The following is a 23,923-nucleotide window of genomic DNA, read 5'->3' on the forward strand; positions in this document are numbered from 1 at the left end:
CTATCGGGGACTCGGGAGTCGATTGACTCGGGAACTTTGAGACTATTTTTACCATGCCCAGGGTTTGTTTTTCATCAAATTATGGTATTGTTTTGCACTGCTGTAACGATATGTTTTAATAATATGGTTCTGTCAGTGTTAGTCTTTGGTTTGTCCTGTTTTCTGTGATAAACATTGTTATCATTTCTTAATGCATGTATGCATTTCTAAATGACAATAAAAGAGGACTGAGTGTTCTCATAATCTAAAAAAGAATCTGTAATTCTAGTAAACCAGATGAAGGTTATGAGCAATGTGCCATCCGCAGCATAAACCGTATTATAGTATCGCAGATCATAGCAACTAGGAACATGATGTTCTAGGTACCTGGCAGCCTGCCCTTGGAAATACTATCTGAATCCAGCCGGTACGTGTCCTGGAGACGCATGAGGGCTTTTGCTGCTCCGCTCTCGTCCTCATTCGTGGGGAAGTGCTGTCGCTGAATTGACAGATTAGCAATGAAGTCTGCAAAAAGAAATAGATTAATGAGAGACTCCAGATGTGAATAAACAGGGTAAGGACATGCTGGCAACAGCATGCAGGTGACGCCACGCTTCTGGTACCAATATAGCTCGCCAACAACTTACACCTCTGACTGTCAAGGTCCCTTTTCAAAATTGGTAGTTTAATTTTTATTTTTATTTAGAGATACAGCATGGTAACAGGTTGTTTTGGCTCGATGACCCTGCTCCACCCAATTAAAACCATGTGACCCATCAACCTACTTACCTGTACGGCTTTCGAATATGGGAGGAAACCAGAGCCCCCAGAGGAAACCTACCCAGTCCCAGGGAGAATGTACAAATTCCTTACAGACATCAGTGAAAATTGAACCGAATGTTGGCAGTGTAAAAGAGTTATACTATCCGCTACACTGCTGTGCCAGCCATTGTACCATTTCACAGAATAATAAACAGAGAGCTACGACAACATTAAACTAGGCTTGTTAGTTCTTGCTTTTTATTAGGAGACCCTGATGGTAGTTTTGGAAGATTAGTCCATAATGCTGGGTAAACAAATTAAAAACATGAATAAGGCTTCACAGAAGTCAAAGCTCCTCACAATTAGTTTAAGAATGTTATTCATTTTATTTAGAGATACAGCGCAGACCAGGCTCTTCTGGTCCAACGAGCTGTAACATGCAGCAACCCACATATTTATTACTAGTCTAATCACGGGACCATTTACAATGACCAATTAACCTACTAACTGGTGCGTGTTTGGACTGTGGGAGGAATCTGAGCACCTGGAGGAAACCCATGCAGTCACGGGGAGAATGTTGAAACTCCTTACGGACAGGGCTGGAATTGAACTCCAAACTCCTGAGCGCCTTGAGCTGTAATAGTGTCGTGCTAACCACTATGCTACTGTGGCACCTCAAATAAAATGTTACGAAGTTTTATGAATTGATGGCGTAAAGACTGTCTGGGCCTCAACACCATGGGTTCTGTCTGCAGACTTTACTGCAAGCCTTCATGGAACAGGAAGAATCACTTTGTATGTACCCATAAAGAGATAATTTTACACAAATGTCTTCTTCACTGAGAGACGGCCTACAACTTTCATTCCTGATCCCATTGTTCTTAACCAACCTTGAGGGATTTTTCAGCTAATGTGTATAATCCTGTCATTACAACACAGAAGTATATATTAAGCAGACAGTAATATTTATGAAAGAAATACACAATAAATAATAATACATCCCTGAAAACATCTACACACTAAGGAGGGCCCACCATACCTATCAAACTACCAATTAAATGCAACTATGCCTCTCCCTTTTTGGTGTTAAAGAGTTCAAAATATTTCCCTTCAGAAAAGCTTTGTACAATAGGGCTTTTCATCTTTCTAAATTACTGTTATTATATCTCTCTGTCTTCCATCTATTCTATATTGATACCTTCTCAGTATTCTCTCAGTTAGAATCTAATTGAATCCCTGAATATCAATTGCCCACCCAGCTGTTCTCCACTCAGGATACTGGGATTCTTCCTAAACAAACGTTGCCATATTATTGCAAGTTCTTGATCTTAAGGAGCATTTGGGTCCCAAGGATTGTGTAATTTGATAATATGCAAAACGTATCATATGTTTGAGAAGTGAAGGAACATTACGAACAGAATATATATCAACCCTGACCCAAAATGGAGATCCATTTGAAGAAAAGATGGGCCCAGAGAAGGAATCTGTCAAATGAGCACAGCCAGGAAATTTGAATTCCAGGGCATTAACTGATCTATTTTAATCATGTTCCAATCCAAATCCCAAGGGAATAGTGAGGAGGTCAATGCCAAAGACCTAATGAAATGTTTCCAACACATAGGAAGTGGAAGGGAAAGAATTCTGATGGGAATGGCTGGATGTGCAGTATCGAGGTTGGGGAGGGAAGAGTTCCAAGGCTACCTTTTGTATCCCAAAGGTATTGTACTGCTTCTGGGTCACAAAGATCCCTCTTCGAAACATTTTCTACTATGGTTACCTGGCAATGATCCACCAGATTTCATAAGTGACTCCATCACTGGGCACGAGTTAAAAATTGCATTAGACTCAAGTCTTAACACTAAAGGGCAGTAGATTGGAAGTATCCACTGGCTTACTAGCAGAATAGGCACTATAAAGTCAAATACAGCTCACGTTTTCCATTACTTACTATCAGAAGTGTGCTGCAGAACCAAGCTTTCCAGTCTCAGCCACTCTGTGTTCAATCTCTTCATTAGCTTGTATGCATTTACTGGATGGCCCAGATAGCCTTCTGGGTCAGAGGTCGAAGTGTGTGTCAGTTCATCCAGCTTTTCAGCCCAGCTGCAGATATGGTGGGAAGTGCCATTATTAAGAATGAGAAGCAGTAAAATCAGTATTGTTGCATCCTCTAAATGATCACATTTATATGTACATTTACTATATATTTTAAACATTTCAATAACATGTTTTCACATTTTTACATACAAGATACAGCAGGGCACGGCTTCCTGTATCTCCGTGGTTTGGAAGAGCTATTGCTCTCCGTAGCTGTGGAAAGAACTGGGGGCAGCTCAGTGGTGTGCCCAGTGGATGGCTGCTTCCTAGCTCCAATAATCTGGATTTAATCCTGACTTTCAGTGTGGTCAGCGTGGAGTTTGCACTGTGACCCCACAGGCCTCATTCCACCCCCCCAAACACAGTAGGTTGGTGGTTCAATTGGTCATTGTAAGTTGCCTCTAGCATGTAGACGGGTGGTAAATCTAGAGGGCAGGGAGGAGGTTGATGGAAATAACTACAGTGCAAAATACTGGGGTGAATGAAGTTGCTCAATGGATCAGATGGTCTCCTACGCTGTGAGGAAATTATGGAACTTATTAAAGAGTTGACGGTGGGGAGGTAGGGGAGGGGAAATAAGTGATGATAGTCATTTCCCACCCATAAACTCTGCTAATGGAATACATTGAATCATTCACTAGGGCAATGTCAAGGTTACATCAAAATGAAAGCAATATGCTTCATGAATAGCAAGAAATGCTGGTTTTATTTTAAAAGGATAACTGAAACTGGTTAGTGTGTGCTCGGCAGAGTGAAAGAGAAAACGAGGGAACAAAAGGCTCTCCTCTCAGGACATTATACCAACAGCTGAGTGCGCCAAGCAGAGGAGAGCAAATCAGCTTTATTAAAGATTAAAGGCCAGCTTTATTTGCCACCTGTACATTGAAACATGCGGTGAAATGCATTGTTTTGTATCAATGACCACCACAGTCCGAAGATAGTGCTGGGGCAGCCCACAAGTGTTGACATGCTTCTGGCACCAACATGGCATGTCCACAACTCATTACCCTTAACCCGTATGACCTTGGAATGTGTGAAGTAATCAGATCACCTGGAGGAAACCCACGCAGTCCTGGGGACACCACGTAAACTCCTTACAGGACTGCGGCAAGAATCTAATCACAGTCGGTGATTGTCAGAGTTGTAAAGCAGTCCTGCTATCTGCTATGCTACCGTGCTGCCCAGTGCTTGGTGCAGGGGCAAGCTTCGTATACATTACTTAGGCAATGTGTTTTTCTCATTTGTAGAATATAAATTACAGATTCAATAGAGTGACCCCTGTGTGACACCTGCTGTGATTTTGGCCTCTGTCTTTCATTCTACCGGACGTGCACAATTGCAATTGGTCTGAATTAGAGACAACTCAAGTAAGTTGTATGACAGTGAGTAACTGCATTATCATTAAATTTACTGAAATAGAGATGATAGACATTATCAATGAGTACCTTTTAATTGCTGATAACTTGGCTTCTTCTGCAGTGATATATTCTTTCAGAGATTTGACCAGGTCCTTTTCCAAGTAAATCAAATCTGTCATTTGACCTTAAGAGAAATGGAATTTACTTTTTGTAGAAAGTACAGGCAGTTCATGGACATTTACTGCACTATTTTCATACTCTTGGCTGTGGACCATCAACAAAAACCTTAAATGGCGGGTGTCAAGTTTGTTGCAACTGAAAAGTTGAATCTCTGTACTTGAAACATTTTTGATTCCTTTCATCTGCACAACTCGAAAATGATTTTGAAGAATGTTTTTCTTCATGCAGAACAGTCAGGGAAATGTAAGGTGATCACAACAAAGTTTTTATCATTGGTGGTGACCACATAGGTAATATTGCATCCTGTGCCAAACAATTTAGGTACTTTGAAATACTGCAGAATATCGGTACCTCAGTTGGCTGTGCACTGATGATGGTCTCTCAGTTGGAGCCGAAACATCTGCAAACATTTTGCCAAGCACGGCAATCAACAAGACTTCCACTTTAGGTACTGCTTGCCTTAAACAGGTTAATAAAGGTCAAATGACCCCAGGATGAAAGTGTAAACTCACTACCAGAATCAGGATCAATATCACTGACATATTTCAATCAGGATCAATATCACACTCATAGGCCAAACAGGATCAATATCACAGACATATGTCAATCAGGATCATTATTACTGACATATGTCAATCAGAATCAATATCACTGACATAAGTCAAACAGGATCATTGTCAATGACATATGTCAATCAGGATCAATATCACAGACATATGTCAATCAGGATCATTATCACTGACGTAGGTCAAACAAGATCATTGTCAATGACATATGTCAATCAGGATCAGTATCATTGGCATATGTTTTGTGGCTACGGTACAGTGCAATACACAAAAATACTATAGATTACAATAATTAGAATCAGGTTTAATTCCACCAGCATATGTCATGAAATTTGTTAACTTAGCAGCAGCAGTACAATGCAATACATGATAATATAGAAAAATAAATGAATGAATTACAGTAAATATATAAATGTATATTAAATAGTTAATTTAAAATAGTGCAAAAACTGAAATAATAAAAAAGTGAGGTGAGCAAATATACAGAAAGATTTGTTAAATAATTAGTGCAAAAAGAAAGCAAAAATGGTGAGGTAGTGTTCATGGTTTGGTTCTTTGTCCGTTCAGAAATCTGATGCTGGAGGGGAAGAAGCTGTTCTTAAAACACTGTGTCTTCAGGCTCCTGTCCGTCCTCACTTAAGAAGAGTGAATGTTTTGGGTGATGGGGTGGGGGGGGTCCTTAATGACATAAGCTGCCCGTTTGAGGCACTGAATTTTGAAGGTGTCCTTGATGCTGGGGAGGGTATTTCCCTTGACAGAGCTGACTGAGTTTACAAACCTCTGCAGTTTTCTCCAATCCTGTGCAGTGGTCCCTCCATGCTAAATGGTGATGCAACCAGTTAGAATACTCTCGACAGTGTATCTGTAGAAATATGTGAGCAAGTCCATCATGTTGCTTAAGGGAGTGAAACCAAACCTCTAGGGCTCAGTTTCCACCTGGGGTGCAATTTAGCCTGGTTTCCACTGAGACTCACTTGCACTCCTCCCTTCACACAATCAGTCATGAACCAGGATTATTGGGGAGTACCATGTGCTTTCTCTTTATAACCCACCTGTGTGCAGTCTGGAGGGATTACCCCATGTTTTCGGCTGCCTGGTTCTTTCACTTTTCCATCCCAACCTGACTTATGTCTATGGCCTCCTGCACTACCATAATGAAACCCCACTGGAGTTTGAAGAACAGCAACTCATCTACTGACTGGGTGCAATGCCGCTTTCTGCACCCACTATCAAATTGTACAATTCCAGGTAACTTGCTGCCCGTCTTTAAATCAGAATTGGCCAGTTCTGCTGTCAGTCATTTATCTGTAATACTGGCTCAGTACTTTTCTCTCCATTAATACGGCCTGATCTGCTGGACAATTCCTTCAGCTCCGCATTTCACAACTTTTACATTCCTTTGTTATTCTCTCCCTTGTTCCTTCCTTATTTTGCTCATCTTTCTTCCCTCATTTATCTATAGCACATATCCACCTACACTGATTCTGACCACACCTAATACCAGCTACCCCCTCGTTCCATTCTTTACACAGTGCAATTTAAAACTGACTTGGTTTCCCGCTTCTATAATTCTGGCAAAACATCTTTGACACAAAGCATTTACTTGATTTCTTTTTCCACAGATGCTGTCTGACATTCCAAGTGCTTCCATCATTTGGTTCTGACTTTTCAATGATTTTATTTTTACTAATATACAATCCTGGCATCTGGATTTACTCAACTGACAATAGGTTTAAAGACAAAATGAGCAACACATACACAATGCTGGAGAAGGTCAGTCAGTCAAGCAGCATCTATGGCAGAAATAAACAAATGACGTTTCAAGCTGAGACACTTCATCAGGGCTGAAAGTGACATAAAAAGTGTAGAGAAACCTTTCTCCATTACAATGAAAAGCAAACAGATAACTCTTAAAGAATGCCTTCAAAAGCAGTGTGACACTAATATGCACTGTTAAATCACTGTTAAAGTTTCAGGCACATGTATATAGCTAGGGTGCCTAAGACTTTTGCACAGAACTGGATTTATCAAATGTTTACCAATATTAACAAAAACTTAAGACTCAAAAGAAACAAAAAGTTTTTTTCAGATATATAAAGTGTAAAAGAGAGGCAAGAGTAGATATTGGACCACTGGAAAATTTTGCTGGAGAGGTAGTAATAGGAGACAAGGAAATGGCAAATGAACTAAATAAGTATTTTGCATGTCTTCACTGCGGAAGGCACTAGCAGTATGCTGGGAGTTCGAGAGTGTCAAGTGTCAAGGGGCAGAACTGAGTGAAATTGTCATTATGAGGGAAAAGGTGCTTAAAAACTGAAAGGTCTGAAAGTAGGTAAGTCACCTGGACCAGATGGTCTATACACCAAGGTTCTGAAGGAGGCATCTGAAGAGATCATGAAGACATTAGTAATGAGCCTGTGGTATTACAGGAAAGATACGAGCATGGATAGAGCATACTGATAGTGTGTTGTGTCCCGCTGAAGGGTCTCAGCCCAAAACGTCGGCTGTACTCTTTTCCTTAGATGCTGCCTGGCTTGCTGAGTTTCTCCAGCATTTTGTGTGTGTTACTTGGATTTCCAGCAACTGCAGATCTTCTCTTGTTTGTGATTGGACAGAGCATTGGCTGATAGGGAGGAGTGGGAATAAAAGGAGCCTTTTCTGATTGGCTGCCGGTGACTAGTGGTGTTCCACAGGGGTCTGTGCTGGACCACTTCTTTTTACATTATATATCTATGATTTGAATGAGGGAATTGATAGCTTTGTGGCCACATTTACAGAGGATATACAGAGGAGGGGTGGAGGGGCAGATAGTATTGAGGAAGAAGAGAGCCCACAGAAGGACTTAAACAGATTAGGAAATTGGGCAAAGAAGTGGCAGATGGATTAGTGTTGGGAAGTGTATGGTTATGCACTTTGATAGAATAAATAATATAGTAGACTATTTTCTAAATGGTGAGAATATTTCAAAGACGTGTAGGCTGCTAGGTCAATTGGATACTGCAAATGATCTCTTGTGCAGCTGGGTCCTCAGAGATTCAGCGTGGAGTAGATGAGCAGGTGAGGGAGAATAAATGGGGGATTGGAACAGAGGGGTTAGCATGGGTTCAACGGGTTGAATGGCCTCTTTCTATGTTGTAAGAAATTATGAGCATGCTCCTCAAGATGCAGCACTTCCTCCCCAAGTTTTAGCAAGACTATTCAGGAGATGCAGATATAGACTGGGCCACTCTTCAAGAGACGCTTAACCAGTATTCCCCATCAATCCAACTTTAGTCCCTCTATGGTCTAAATGTCACTCGCTACGAGCACTTCTCTCATCACAAAGCATCCTTCATGTGGGAATGAGCTACACTGCTCAGTTAGCAAGAATCCTCATTCATATGCAGGCCAGGTATCCAGAATGTTCCCAATTTCTTTTAGGCAAAAGAAAGGAAATTATAGGCCACACACATCAAAGTTGCTGGTGAACGCAGCAGGCCAGGCAGCATCTGTAGGAAGAGGTGCAGTCGACGTTTCAGGCCGAGACCCTTCGTCAGGACTAACTGAAGGAAGAGTGAGTAAGGGATTTGAAAGTTGGAGGGGGAGGGGGAGATTAACTTTGATGTGTGTTGCTTGAATTTCCAGCATCTGCAGAATTCCTGTTGTTTGAAATTATAGGCCAGTTAGCCTAACCTTAGAGGTAGGGAAAATGTTGGAGTCTATTATTAAGGATGAGGTTTTGGGGTACTTGGAGACTAATGATAAAGTAAGTCAAAATCCAGCATGGTTTCCGTAAAGGGACGAACCTGCTAGACTTCTTCGAGGAAGTAACAAGCAAGGTGGACAAAGGCGAGGAAGTCAATGTCGTTTACTTGGATTTTCAGAAGGCATTTGATGAGGTGCCACACATGAGGCTGCTTAACAAGATAAAATCCCATGGCAGTACAGGAAAATTACTGGCATGGATAGCAGAATGGCTGACAGGCAGCAGGCAGTGAGTGGGAATAAAGGGGGCCTTTTCTGGCTAGCGGTGTTCATTAGGGGTCAGTATTGGGAGCGCTACTTTTCACTTTGTTTGTCAATAATTTAGATAGTGGAATTGATGGCTTTGTGGATGATGTGAAGATAGGTGGAGGGGTAGGAAGTGCTAAGGGGTAGGTATTGGAAGAATGGGCAAAAAAGTGGCAGATGGATTACAGTGTTGGGAAATGTATGATTGTACATTTTGGTAAAAGGAACAAAAATGCATACATTATCTAAATAGGAAAAAATTCAAACATTAGAGGTGTAGAGGGACTTAGGAGTCCTTGTGCAAGACTCCCAGAAGGTTAATTTACAGTTTGAGTCTGTGGTGAAAAAAAAAAGGCAAAAGCAATATTGCCATTTATTTCAAGGGGAATAGAATATAAAGGCTGACGTTTTATAAGACACTAGTTAGGCTGCACTTGGAGTATTGTCAACATTATTGGGCCCTGCATCTCAGAAAAGGATGTGTTGTCATTGGAGAGAGTCCAGAGGTTGTTCAGAAGGCTGATTCTGGGAACGAAGGGGTTAACATATGAGGAGCATTTAGCAGCTTTGGGCCTGTACCCACTAGAATTCAGAAGAATTCCATCCCCTCCCCCCACCTTTTTTTGGACTTCTTCCCTAGTCTTTTAAGTCCTGATGGACAATCTTGGCCTAAACATCAACCGTTCGTTATCCTCTCCTCCATCAATACAGTCTGACTTGCTGAGCTCCTCCAGCACTTTGCGTGTTGTTTTGGACTTCTAGCAGCTGCAGAATCTATTACGTTCCTGTGAGATCTCCAGCACCCACACACCCTATGACAAAGTCAGAACAAAATGCCTCAAATGGGGGTGGGGGGGGGGCACCCTTGATCATTTTGACCCTGTTGGAAATTTGAAATAAATATGCAACACTGGAATCAAGTAATAAAGAGAAGCCAAACGATTTTCAAATCTTTTTCTAATTACCAGCAGCTCTTGAAACACAGTGACCCACCATTTCCTAGGCAATCAGTCTCATTAGAATTTTGGGAAAAAAAACACTCCAAATGCAGATCTGGATCAGTGAGCATTTAATACATGCCTGATTAAGAATAAAGGACCCAGCTGAAAAGTAACATGGTTGTAGAACAAGGATTGGAGACCAGAGAATAAAGATTGGAGACCACAGAAATTTTGCTCAGAGGCACATTCCTGATATTGAACTTGGTCAGTTGGCACCACTCCCGCTTTTGAAGCTGAATGCAGTCCAAAATTTGCATCACAAAACAGAATCTTTGGCTCGCCACAACTGAACCGACCATGATGCTAATTAACGAATCCCAGCTGCCTGCACATGGGTCCTCTATTCTCCACATATTCGTATGTCTGTCTAAGTGCCTCTTAAGCCTTGCTAACATATCAGCTTCTACCAGACTGCACCTTGTAGCACATTCCAGGCATTTTTTCACTCCTTGTGTGAAACAACTTACCTCACAGGTCATTACAAACTTGTCCTCTTAAAGCTTCAACATACGCTCTCTTGTAATGACCATTACATATGGGGAACTTGACTATCTACCTTATTTATGCCCCTCATAAGTTTAGATACTTCTATTGGGTCACCCCTTAGCTGCCGGACACTGCATAGGAAAGAATCCAAATGTATCCTATAGAAAGACCTAGAAAGATGAGGAGAATGGGCAAAGAAATGGCAGATGGAATACAGTGTTAGAAAATGCATGGTAGAAGAAATAAAAGCATAACTATTTTCTAAATGGTTAGAACATTCAGAAACCTGAGATGCAAAATGGTCTTGGGAGTCCTTACGGAAGATTCCCTAAAGGTTAATTTGCAGATAGAGTCAGTGGTGAGGAAGGCAAATGCGATCTGAGCATTCATTTCAAAAGGACTAGAATATAAAAGTAAGGATGTAATTTTGAGGTTTTTTAAGGCACTGCTGAGGCCTCACTTGGAGTACTGTGACCAGTTTTGGGTCACATATCTAAGAAAGGATGTGCTGACATTGGAGACGGTTCAAAGGAGTTTCACATAAATGGTTCCACGATTGAAAAGCTTATCCTATGAGGAGCATTTGATAGCTCTGGGCCTGTATTTGCTGAAATTTAGAAGAATGAGGGATGTGTCTCATTGAAACCTATCGAATGGGAAAAGGCCTGGATGGAGAGGATGTTTCCTATGGTGGGCAGTCTAAGGCCTGAGGACACAGCGTCAGAATAGAGGAACATCCATTTCTTAGAGATGAGGAGGAATTTCTTTAGCCAGAGAGTGGTAAGTCTGTGGAATCTTTTGCCACAGGTGGCTGTGGCGGCCCAGTCATACCTAAGACAGAGGCTGACAGTCAGGGCATGAAGGGATACGGGGAGACAGCAGGAGAATTGGACTGAGAGGGCAACAGATTAGCCATGATGAAATAGTGGAGTAGACTCGAAGGGCCAAATGGTCTAATTCTATTCCTATATCTTATGGTCTTAAACTTTATAGCTAATACACTCCAATCCAACCTAATAATCCAGACAAGCAAAAAAAATCTAGGCCAACGTCCTAGGGCACGATCTGGAGTGTCACACTTGGAGACACTGCCCACCAGGTGGATGTAAAAGGGGACAACGCAGGACAATGATAAGTAGCAGTGGAGAGTTCAGTGATGTCTTGACTGGTGCATGGAATGAAGTATTACAACCTGCCAATTCAATTGCAAAATGCTGCAATGCATGTGAAAAGTCAATTGTGCTCTACATCCGACGAGAGTTTAATGGTGGCCTTTTCTAAGGATTTCACATCATTAGAAAACCTGCAGAGAATTCCATCATTGTCAATATCATACATCTTTTGCAACACTACAATGTAAATTTTTGGGACACGGCAGGAGTCTTTGAAGCAACGTGCAAAATGCGGAAGGAACTCGGCAGATCGGACAGCATTTTTGGAGGGAAATGGGAAGTCGACATTTTGGGTTGAGACGCTCACTGGAAAGGACTGGAAAATTCCTATCCAGGACTGGAGAGAAAGGGTAGATAGCCATTATAAAAAGGTGGAAAGAAGGGGTGGAGCAAGAGCTGGCAGATGATAGGTGGACAGATGAGGGAGATGATAGGCAGGTGGCAATAGTGGGAACGATGCAAGAAAATGAGAGGTGATAGGTAGAAGTGACAAAGGGCTAAAAAAGATGAAATCTGATTGCAGAGGACAGCGGACCCCCATGTTGTCCCAGGAGTGAACATTGTTGGGCGCTAAGGAGACAACATAGGTATCATTAATCTATAAAAATAATAGTGACCAGCAAGGAAGTGGAGTGTTGCAACAACTCAGCTAATCCATTGAACCCTGTGGAAAATAAAAGCTGCCATCTTCACTCCATCTGGTTTTATGTGACCTCAGGGTCAAAGCACTGCAGCCAATTCTTAACTGCCCTCTGAAATGTCACAGTCAGCTACTCCATTCAAGGGAAAACAGGCACTACTGTTAAAGACAGGTCCAGTCAGCAATGGCCACATCCTGTGAATGAATTTAAAAATTAGGAAATAATTTTTTTTACCCCAGCTAGAGATTTTGTTAACTTAATACTTGTAATGGCTATGAAATAATAGCATTGAAAGTCATCTTTTTTTTTAGTTTCTGTCAGGTAATCATAAATTAAAGGGATTTGGGAAAAAAAAGAACAACTGTCCAAATAACAAGAATTCTGGCAGTTTCAGCTATGGTTAGGTCTCCAAGACGATTAGTACTCAGAATCTGAAAGCAATTTAGAATAAGCTTGCACGTCCTCACATTTTTTTGGACTTTTCTTGGCAAACAGCCCCCTGATGAGATTCTGGTCGTCATTTCAGAACTGATGCACTAATTGGGGAAGGAGAGGGTGGGGAGGAAAGAAAAGAAAGAGTTAATCTCCACTTTCTCTGGCACAGCGGGGCAAGATCGATCTATGAATACGGCTAAATCTCACAGCAAAACGTTGTTTCGGAATTTGCTTCACTGTAGTTTGGGTGTTCCAAGATGATCTTCACAATGCTCACACACACATCCTAAAATCTGCAGAATTTCTTTTGTACATTGGTTGTTTGTCAGTCTTTGCATGTAGTTTTTTCATTAATTCTATTGTATTTCATTCTAATTACTGTGAATGCCTACGAGAAATTGAATCTCAGGGTAGTAAATGATCACACACACACACACACACACACACACACACACACACATAGATAATAAATTTACTTTGAACTTTGAACTTCCAGTAGAATAGGTGCCCTGTGTACACATCTTCCTGCCATTAAATAAATGAATGATGTCCACTTTTGCATGGTTGCATCCCACATTAGGCATCTCGCTAAGATCATTGCCACGACTTTCAGGAGACTACTTTAGAGAACCATTTTACATGGATGCTGCCAGGATTCAAAGATCTGAGTTAGAGGGGCTGGTTGGGCGGGCTCGGACTTTAATCCTTGGAACGTAGAAGATTGCAGGATGACCTTGCAGAGGTGTATGAAATCATGAGGGGCATAGACAGGATGAATGCACACAGTCTCTTTCCCTAGGGAAGGATAATGAAAAACTAGAGGGTATTGGTTTAGGATAAAGAGGTAAACATTTGAAAAGGAACTGATGGTAAACTTCAACCTGTAGGGTCAATTTGTTCACGGAATGAGCTGCCAGAGAAAGTGATTCAGGCTGGTATAATCACAATGTGCAAAATGCACTTGGATAAGTACATAGACAGAGTTTAGAAAGAATTCAGCTATGGAATTTTGAAAGGCCTGGATACAGTAGATGTGGAGAGGATGTTTCCTATCATGGGGGAGTCTAGGACCTGAAGACACAGTCTCAGAATTCAAGGATATTCCTTTAGATCAGAGATGAGGAAGAATTTCTTTAGCCAGAGGGTGGTAGATCTGTGGAATTCATTGCCACACATGGCTGTGGAGGCCAAGTCATTGGGTATATTTAAACCAGAGGTTGATAAGTTCTTGTTTAGTAAGGGCATCAAAGGTTATGGGGAGAAGGCAGGAGAATGGGACTGAGAGAGGTAATAAGTCAGTTGTGATGATATTGCAGAGCAGACTCAAATTGCCAAATTCTGCTCCAATGTTTCGTGGTCGTAGGGACTTAAGATATTGGATGAATTGGACTAACTTGGTAGGCGCCACAGTCAGCATGGACAAGTTGGGTTGAAGAGCCTGATTCGACACTGTATTAATCAATGACTGTCATTTCTGTGCTTATGATAGGCAGAGGAAATTCATTGTCTGTTCAAAGAGATCAATTTGAAATTAATCAAAATTCTCCAAAACTTGCAGCATTTATGTTCAGTTTTTCAAGTACCTCAGCAGAAACTCTGCTTCTCAGAGCCCTTGACAGTAAGGCAAAACACCATTTTTTCACAATTGTATCTGAACCAAGAGGGGTGGTCAGGTTCTACATCAGAGCTGCAGGCTATAGCTAGTCTAGGCTCAGTTCTTGTCCAGACCTTCTGAGATCTCCGGTGTGCTGCTGTTAGTCAACAGGAACTGGACAACAGAGGACGAAATTCAGGAATACCATGCAGGCGTTCCAAGTCTTCCCGAAATGAATGTAGGAGAGTGCAAAGTCTGTGTTTTACCCATAAGCTATGTGTGATCACTAACATAAGTAAGCTAATGATGGACTTTTGTTGAAAATGGGAGGGTGTAATTAAGTCACCTCTGGTTTATGGTAAAATATTGCTTGAATTCATCAGAAATACGAATATTCCAGTAAATCTTACCGATGGACGTGAAGAATTCTGCTCGTGTTTGCGACACATAGCACCAGCTGATCCAGAGAAGACAGGGAGAGAAGTATCGCATGTTCAAAGAGTGTAGAAGATTCCTAGAGAGTCAACACACAACACTATTAGGTAATCACTCTTCAGCGTGCCAATTATCACCACATCGATCAAATTAGCATTTATTTGGATTAGATGATGAATCAAGATTTAAAATTCTGGCAATAAAATGTATCACTTTCCCAAGTCAGAGTCTTTCAAGTTTCATCAAGTAAGCAGTGTCCTGGCCAACATTTAGTGGTTTACCAAAATCCCTAAATCTGATAATTCCCGAGTAGTTATTGATAGCAATGTTCAAAACTACACCGATCCATTTTTCATACATTAGAACAGTGACTACACTTGAAAAGTGCACATGAAACATATTGGGGAGGTCCTGAATCAGAAGATCACTATACTTTGGCCTCTATTGCCCAAACTGAAAGATCACGCGGAGATGGTATTCGAAATACAGGCAATTTATTCAAAAACTGGAGCACACCAAGAGACCAGTCAAAACTGGTCTACCTGAGCATGAGTTTGGTACAGCTTTTTCATTCTCAGTTGCCAGGGTTACCAGTAAAACTACATTTTGATAACATAATGGTGGCGACAGGAAGACTTAATTAATTAGCAGACTAGGGCCTGATACAAAATAAAATGATTAACTGCTGGTCTAACTGTGAATCCAATTTTCTATTCCAAAAATCAGTGCACTCTATAACATAATTAGTGAAGTTCCTAAACTTAGGTGTCTTCGCAGCTGTATTCTCTACTTTGTCTGCAGTTCTGTTACCACATTAGCACAATCCACATCCCTATTTACTAGTTATAAGCCTATTTACTATTTTCTCCAAGATTCTTGGCACATTTCCAACCTTGCTGTGGCGTTGGAGCTGAAAATTGGCTTGGAACAGCTTTGATCACACTTTCAGGTGTCCAAATTCTGGGTATCCAGAAGTTTACTCCTAGATATATAATCCAAGGTATTTTCTTTGTCTTAGCTTGTTTGTTTTACTCTAAATTTCCCCAAATTACATAAACAGACATGCTGCAGGATTGAAACACACTAAGATTCCAAAAACCAAAAGTTAGAAAAACAACTGCATGTTTCACTTGGCACATCCTTTCTTAAAAAAAACACAATAAAAACACATTCCATGTGCTTAGAGAAGACAGAGTAACCCAAGATCATTAAATGCAGATACAATTTAATGTATCCACTGTTCCGGGAAATCAGCCGGTCGCTTGCTGCATTAGGAACCTGCCAAAGAAAACGTAGCTTCAATGTTCTATCTTGGAAAGATCTGTGGAAAGCGGCCAGTGAGTGAGTGGGCCAGTGAAGGAGTGGAGCTTTGAGGCTTTGACTCGAGAGATTCTGGCAGTTTTGGCATTTGATCTGTGCAATCAAGTCAATCAAGATTTGAATAGATCAGCAGAAAGCTGTTCCTTTTCTTTTTTGTTTTATGGCCGTTGGCAACCAGTTTTCAGTGCATTACCGCCACCTGCTAGACTTCTTGTGTTCTAACCAAATAAGTCTTGGAGTTCCTTACTTTAGACAATCTAGTTTAGCCTGCAGTTCTCTATTAGCATCACTCTGTAGTTGCAATTCCTTGTGAATGCTTAATGCACTCATTAGATAATGCCGCAAGCTGCTATTCTTCCCTAATTTTGTCACGTTTTTGTGTCGTTGCATTACCTCAATTACATTGATTACATCTCACTTGCAAGACTAAAATCGTCTTGTTAAAGAATAATAATTATCGCACGTTATACTTTTAAAATTGTTGTTTTTCCAAGTCTATCTGCTTTTCAAGGTTTTCATTTTCTTGGATCGTAGCCTGCAGTTGTTTACTGAGACCTCGGAGTTCTTCTTCATTTGCTTCCATGTTTTCATTTTATAATCTGAATGTAGATAATTCACTTTGCAACAAATTCCTTTTCCTTTTGTATCCTTGTAATAATTTCCTCCATTTTCCAATCTCCTTCCAACTCACCGTTGTTCTTGTCGGGTACTTCTATTTGTTGTTGGAGTTCTGCACGTTTACCCTGGGCTTCAACCGTAAAATCTGAGGATTTTCCTCAAGTTAGAACCATAGAACCATAGAAACTACAGCACAGAAACAGGCCCTTTGGCCCTTCTTGGTTGTGCCGAACCATTTTCTGCCTAGTCCCACTGACCTGCACACGGACCATATCCCTCCATACAACTTCCATCCATGTATCTGTCAAATTTATTCTTAAATGTTAAAAAAAGAACCCGCATTTACCACCTCATCTGGCAGCTCATTCCATACTCCCACCACTCTCTGTGTGAAGAAGCCCCCCCAATGTTCCCTTTAAACTTTTCCCCCCTCACCCTTAACCCATGTCCTCTGGTTTTTTTCTCCCCTTGCCTCAGTGGAAAAAGCCTGCTTGCATTCACTCTATCTATACCCATCATAATTTTATATACCTCTATCAAATCTCCCCTCATTCTTCTACACTCCAGGGAATAAAGTCCTAACTTATTCAACCTTTCTCTGTAACTGAGTTTCTCAAGTCCCGGCAACATCCTTGTAAACCTTCTCTGCACTCTTTCAACCTTATTTATATCCTTCCTGTAATTTGGTGACCAAAACTGAACACAATACTCCAGATTCGGCCTCACCAATGCCTTATACAACCTCATCATAACATTCCAGCTCTTATACTCAATACTTCAATTAATAAAGGCCAATGTACCAAAAGCTCTCTTTACGACCCTATCTACCTGTGACGACACTTTTAGGGAATTTTGTATCTGTATTCCCAGATCCCTCTGTTCCACTGCACTCCTCAGTGCCTTACCATTAACCCTGTATGTTATACGTTGGTTTGTCCTTCCAACGTGCAATACCTCACACTTGTCAGTATTAAACTCCATCTGCTGTTTTTCAGCCCATTTTTCCAGATGGTCCAAGTCCCTCTGCAGGCTCTGAAAACCTTCCTCACTGTCTACTACACCTCCAATCTTTGTATCATCAGCAAACTTGCTGATCCAATTTACCACATTATCATCCAGATCATTGATATGGATGACAAATAACAATGGACCCAGCACTGGTCCCTGTAGCACACCACTAGTCACAGGCCTCCACTCAGGGAAGCAATTCTCTACCACCACTCTCTGGCTTCTTCCATCGAGCCAATGTCTAATCCAATTTACCACCTCTCCATGTATACCTAGCGACTGAATTTTCCGAACTAACCTCCCATGCGGGACCTTGTCAAAGGCCTTACTGAAGTCCATGCAGACAATATCCACTTTCCTGGTAACCTCCTCGAAAAACTCCAACAGATTGGTCAAACAGGACCTACCACGCACAAAGCCATGTTGACTCTCCCTAATAAGCCCCTGTCTATCCAAATGCTTGTAGATTCTGTCTCTTAGTACTCCCTCCAATTACTTACCTACTACTGATGTTAAACTCACCGGACTATAATTTCCCGGATTACTTTTCAATCCTTTTTTAAACAACGGAACAACATGAGCCACTCTCCAATCCTCTGGCACTTCATCCGTAGACAGCGACATTTTAAATATTTCTGCCAGGGCCCCCGCAATTTCAACACTAGTCTCCTTCAAGGTCCGAGGGAACACTCTGTCAGGTGTTCTGAAAAAAGTTCTGAAACATTTCTTAAATTCTTGACCATTTGCGATAAATATACTACCAATAAGATTCCATCTCCCCTGCCTGTGAACTGTTGGATCCTCCATTCAGCGTTTCTTTGACTTCTTCCCACCTAATCCCTTTAATACCAAGATACTTTTTGGCAGACTTGACGATAATTTTAATTTTCTCAGTTCTTTTGCTTGCTTGCGCCAAACAATTAATTCTATCCACCATAAAAAGCACAAAGTCCTTTCTACTCATTAATAGTGTATCCTTATTTTTCATATTACAGCTCTCACAATTCACCAGTTTATTATTCCCTGTATTTGTTTGCTTGACGTCCTTTTTTCATCAAATTCTTTCACTGCCTCTGCATAACTGATTCCTTGAGTTCCTTTTACATATTGTATCTCAGCCACATTCTTGCTATAAATGCACCCTCGATAAGCTGCGCTATGTTCCTCGCCACAATTGCAGCATTTCAGCCTAGATTCCGCTTCATATTTCCCATATTCATGTTCTCCAGCACATCTCCCACACCTTTGTTTTCCTCTGCAGACCGCCGCAATGTGCCCGAATTTCTGACATTTATAGCATCTTAAAGGCGGTGGTATATATATTCTAACCGCATAACACATATACCCTAAGTAAACGTTAGTCAGCAATCTCTCTTCATCAAAGTTAATCATTACCGATAAACTATCACACTTTTTCCCGTTTCTTGTAACTTTCAAACATTTGGCCTCAATAATCTTTGCTCCTTTTATGTTCTGTTTAATCTCATCCATAGTAACTTTTGTTGGTATCCCCGAAATAACTCCTCTAGTCCACTTTCTGTTGTTGGGTATTGAGCATTGTACTTCTTTGCCGTCTATTTTACATAATCTTATCACTTTACCTTGCTGAACATTATCCCAACAAATCACTAACAGCAATCCATTTTGTAAAATCTTTGCTCCTTTAATCTCGCCTATAATTTTGTTGAGCATCTTCGTCCAATCGGGTTCCAATCACGAAAAGACGCCCCGTCCTCACTTAGTTTTAAAATTGCTTAAATCTCATCTTCTTTCCATTGTTTTGCTGTCCTGTTTTGATCATCCGCTGACTCCTAAGAGTTTGATATCCCTTACCTCTGCCTTCTTTTCTTCCTCTTTCCATTCCATTCCTCTTTCCTGCTGACCTCCATCTCTAGTTCACTTCCACTCTCGCCAAAAACTTCCTTCAACAGCTTGGCTTGTTCCTTGATATTCTCTCTCTCTGCCATTTTCCAGTCACCACAGCAGTTCCAACTAACACCACCCAGCCAGCCCCCCAGAAAGCCGTCGATTAGACAATCAAGATTTGAATAGCTGAGACTCAGCAGAAAGCAGCTGATTGGGCAATTGAAGTCAGGTGACCAAGCATTTTGAAAAGCTCAAACAAATAAATAGAGGGGTAGCTCAAGCGGAGCGGCCAGTGAGTGAGTGGGCCAGTGAGGGAGTAGACCTTTGAGGCTTTGACTCGAGAGGCTTCGATGAGAAGAGGCGGAGGACAAGCTTGCTCACAGTTAGTCTTTACAATGCCTCCTGAGACGGTGATGTGCGTCTCATGTGAGATGTGGCAGTCTCGGGGGAACGCCCCTCTCCCACAGAGTCACATCTGCCAGAAGTGCATGTGGCTGGGCAATCTGGAAGACCGTGTAAGGAATCTGGAGCAGCAGTTGGATGACCTTCGACTCATAAGGGAGAATGAGGCAGTCATAGATGAGAGCTACAGGGAGGTAGTCCCACCTAGGCTGCCGGAAGCAGGTTGTTAGGTGACAGTCAGAGGGGGGAAAGCGAAGGTGAGCAGACGGGTAGTGCAGAGCACCCCTGTAGCCATTCCCCTGAATAGTAAGTTTACCATCCTGGATACAGTTGGCGGGGACAACCGACCAGGTGTGAGCCACGGTGGCAGAGCCTCTGGCACTGATTCTGTGGTGCAGAAGGGTGGGACGGAGAAGAGGGGAGCTGTCACCTTGGAAACTCTATAGTTAGGAGAGCAGACAGGAGATTTTGTGGACGTGAGAAGGACACCCGCATGGTTTGTTGCCTCCCGGGTGCCAGGGTCCGGAATGTCTCTGACCGGGTGCACGACATCCTGGTACGAGAGCGAAAGCAGACAGAAGTCGTGATACATGTTGGGACCAACGACATAGGCAGGAAAAGGGATGAGGTCCTGAAGTGTCAGTTTCGGGAACTAGGCAGAAGGCTGAAGAACAAGTCCTCAAGGGTGGCGTTCTCAGGATTGCTGCCAGTGCTACGTGACAGTGATGGTAAGAATTGGAGGAGATAGCAGTTGAATACGTGGCTGAGGAGTTGGTGCAGGGAGCAGGGTTTTAGATTTTTGGATCATTGGGATCTCTTCTGGGGAAAGTGGGACCTGTACAGATTGGATGGGTTGCACCTGAACTTGAGGGGGAGCAATATCCTTGCAGGTAGGTTTGCTAGCATGGTTCAGGAGGGTTTAAACTAATTTGCGAGGGGGATGGGACCTGGAGTGATAGAGCAGTGAAAGAAGTGCATGGAGTAAAGCCAGATCTAACATATAGCGAGGCTTTGAGGAAAGAGAAGCAGAATAAAGGGTGTAAATGTAGTAAGGTAGAACGGCTAAACTGTGTGTACCTTAATGCAAGAAGCATCAGGAACAAAGGTGATGAACTGAGAGCTTGGATACATACATGGAATCATGATGCAGTGTCCATTACAGAGACTTGGCTGGCACCAGGGCAGAAATGGATTCTCTATATTCCTGGATTTCAGTGCTTTAAAAGGGAAAGAGAAGGGGAAACAAGGGGAGGAGGGGTGGCATTTCTGGTCAGGGATACTATTACAACTACAGGAAGGGTGGGTAATGTAGCAGAATCTTCTTTTGAGTCAGTATGGGTGGAAGTCAGGAACAGGAAGGGAGCAGTTACTCTATTGGGGGTATTCTATAGGCCCCCTGGTAGCAGCAGAGATACAGAGGAGTAGATTGGGAGGCAGATTTTGGAAAGGTGCAAAAATAACAGGGTTGTTATCATGGGTGACTTTAACTTCTCTAATATTGATTGGCACCTGATTAGTTCCAAGGGTTTAGATGGGTCAGGGTTTGTTAAGTGTGTCCAGGACGGATTCCTGTCACAGTATGTGGACAGGCCGACTAGGGGGAATGCCATACTAGATCTAGTACTAGGTCACGAACTGGGTCAGGTCACAGATCTCTCAGTGGTGAACATCTGGAGGACAATGACCACCACTCCCTGGCCTTCAGATTATCATGGAAAAGGATAGAATCAGAGAGGACAAGAAAATTTTGAATTGGGGAAGGGCAAATTATGAGGCTATAAGGCTAGAACTTGCGGGTGTGAATTGGGATGATGTTTTTGCAGGGAAATGTACTATGGACATGTGGAAGGTGGAAACATTGGAAAGGGTACAGAGGAGATTTACCAGGATGCTGCCTGGTTTAGAGAGTTATGATCAGAGATTATGATCAGAGATTAAGGGAGCTAGGGCTTTACTCTTTGGAGAGAAGGAGGATGTGAGGAGACATGATAGAGGTGTACAAGATAATAAGAGAAATAGATAGAGTGGATAGCCAGCACCTCTTCCCAGGGCACCACTGCACAATACAAGAGGACATGGCTTTAAAGTAAGAGGTGGGAAGTTCAAGGGGGATATTAGAGGAAGGTTTTTTACTCAGAGAGTGGTTGGTGCGTGGAATACACTGCCTGAGTCAGTGGTGGAGGCAGATACACTAGTGAAGTTTAAGGGACATTCTACCACTCACCTGCAGACAGGTCATTCTACCACTCACCTGCAGACACAGGTCATTTAAAATTACTCACCTGCAGACACAGATCACTCTACCACTCACCTGCAGACAGGTCATTCTACCACTCACCTGCAGACACAGGTTACTCTATCACTCACCTGCAGACACAGGTCATTTAAAATTACTCACCTGTAGACACAGGTCACTCTACCACGCACCTACAGACACAGGTCACTCTACCACTCACCTGCAGATACAGGTCACTCTACCACTCACCTGCAGACAGGTCACTCTACCACTCACCTGCAGATACAGGTCACTCTACCACTCACCTGCAGACAGGTCACTCTACCACTCAGCTGCAGACACAGGTCATTTAAAATTACTCACCTGCAGAAAAAGATCACGCTACCACTCACCTGCTAGACATAAGATCATAAGACAAAGGAGCAAAACAGCCATTTGGCCCATCGAGTCCGCTCCTCCATTTTATCCTGAGCTGATCCATTCTCCCATTTAGTCCACTCCCCCGCCTTCTCACCATAACCTTTGATGCCCTGGCTACTCAGATATCTATCAATCTCTGCCTTAAATACACCCAATGACTTGGCCTCCACTGCTGCCTGTGGCAACAAATTCCATAGATTCACCACCCTCTGGCTAAAAAAAATGACTTTGCATTTCTGTTCTGAATGGGCGCCCTTCAATCCTTAAGTCATGCCCTCTCGTACTAGACTCCCCATCATGGGAAACAACTTTGCCACATCCACTCTGTCTACGCCTTTCAACATTCGAAATGTTTCTTTGAGGTCCCCCCTCATTCTTCTAAACTCCAAGGAATACAGTCCAAGAGCAGACAAATGTTCCTCATATGTTAACCCTCTCATTCCTGGAATCATTCTAGTCAATATTCTCTGTACCCTCTCCAACGTCAGCACATCCTTTCTTAAATAAGGAGACCAAAACTGCCCACAGTACTCCAAGTGAGATCTCACCAGCGCCTTATAGAGCCTCAACATCACATCCCTGCTCCTATACTCTATTCCCCTAGAAATGAATGCCAACATTGCATTCCCCTTCTTCACCATCGACTCAACCTGGAGGTTAACCTTAAGGGTATCTTGCACGAGGACTCCCAAGTCCCGTTGCATCTCAGAACTTTGAATTCTCTCCCCATTTAAATAATAGTCTGCCCATTTATTTCTTCTGCCAAAGTGCATAACCATATACTTTCCAACATTGTATTTCATTTGCCACTTCTTTGCCCATTCTTCCAATCTATCCAAATCTCTCTGCAGACTCTCTGTTTCCTCAGTACTACTGGCCCCTCCACCTATCTTCGTATCATCAGCAAAATTAGCCACAAAGCCATCCATTCCATAATCCAAATGGTTGATCTACAACGTAAAAAGAAGTGGCACCAACACGGACCCCTGTGGAACACCACTAGTAACCGGCAGCCAACCACAATAGGATCCCTTTATTCCCACTCTCTGTTTCCTGCCAATCAGCCAACACCCTAACTACGTTTGTAACTTTCCCATAATTCCATGGGCTCTTATCTTGCTAAGTAGCCTCATGTGTGGCACCTTGTCAAAGGTATTCTGAAAATCCAAACATACAACCTGCACTGCATCTCCCTTGCCTAGCCTACTTGTAATTTCCTCAAAAAATTGTAATAGGTTTGTCAGGCAGGATTTTCCTTTAAGGAAACCATGCTGAGTTCTGCCTATCTTGTCATATGCCTCCAGGTACTCCGTAACCTCATCCTTGACAATCGACTCCAACAAGTTCCCAACCACTGATG

At 42.2% G+C, this 23,923-nt stretch overlaps 1 protein-coding gene across 9 annotated transcripts in view; it reads right to left on the minus strand.

Moving 5' to 3' along the window:
• LOC140200565 (prolyl 4-hydroxylase subunit alpha-2-like) overlaps window positions 1–23,923 on the minus strand; it is a 159,940-nt gene that overhangs the window by 80,536 nt on the left and 55,481 nt on the right. For 8 of the 9 annotated variants that reach the window (XM_072264075.1, XM_072264077.1, XM_072264078.1 and 5 more), the window contains exons 2-5: window positions 14,669–14,772; window positions 4,281–4,377; window positions 2,690–2,841; window positions 367–504 (exon numbers count right to left, since the gene is read on the minus strand). In XM_072264075.1, the coding sequence (XP_072120176.1) occupies window positions 367–504; window positions 2,690–2,841; window positions 4,281–4,377; window positions 14,669–14,750 (469 nt within the window). In that variant the 5' untranslated portion in view covers window positions 14,751–14,772. Of the gene's footprint in view, window positions 1–366; window positions 505–2,689; window positions 2,842–4,280; window positions 4,378–12,696; window positions 12,766–14,668; window positions 14,773–23,923 lie in introns of those variants that run through there. The other variant, XM_072264076.1, reaches the window with a different exon arrangement.

This window comes from Mobula birostris, chromosome 7, assembly GCF_030028105.1.
Source record: "Mobula birostris isolate sMobBir1 chromosome 7, sMobBir1.hap1, whole genome shotgun sequence".
Classification (NCBI taxonomy): domain Eukaryota; kingdom Metazoa; phylum Chordata; class Chondrichthyes; order Myliobatiformes; family Myliobatidae; genus Mobula; species Mobula birostris.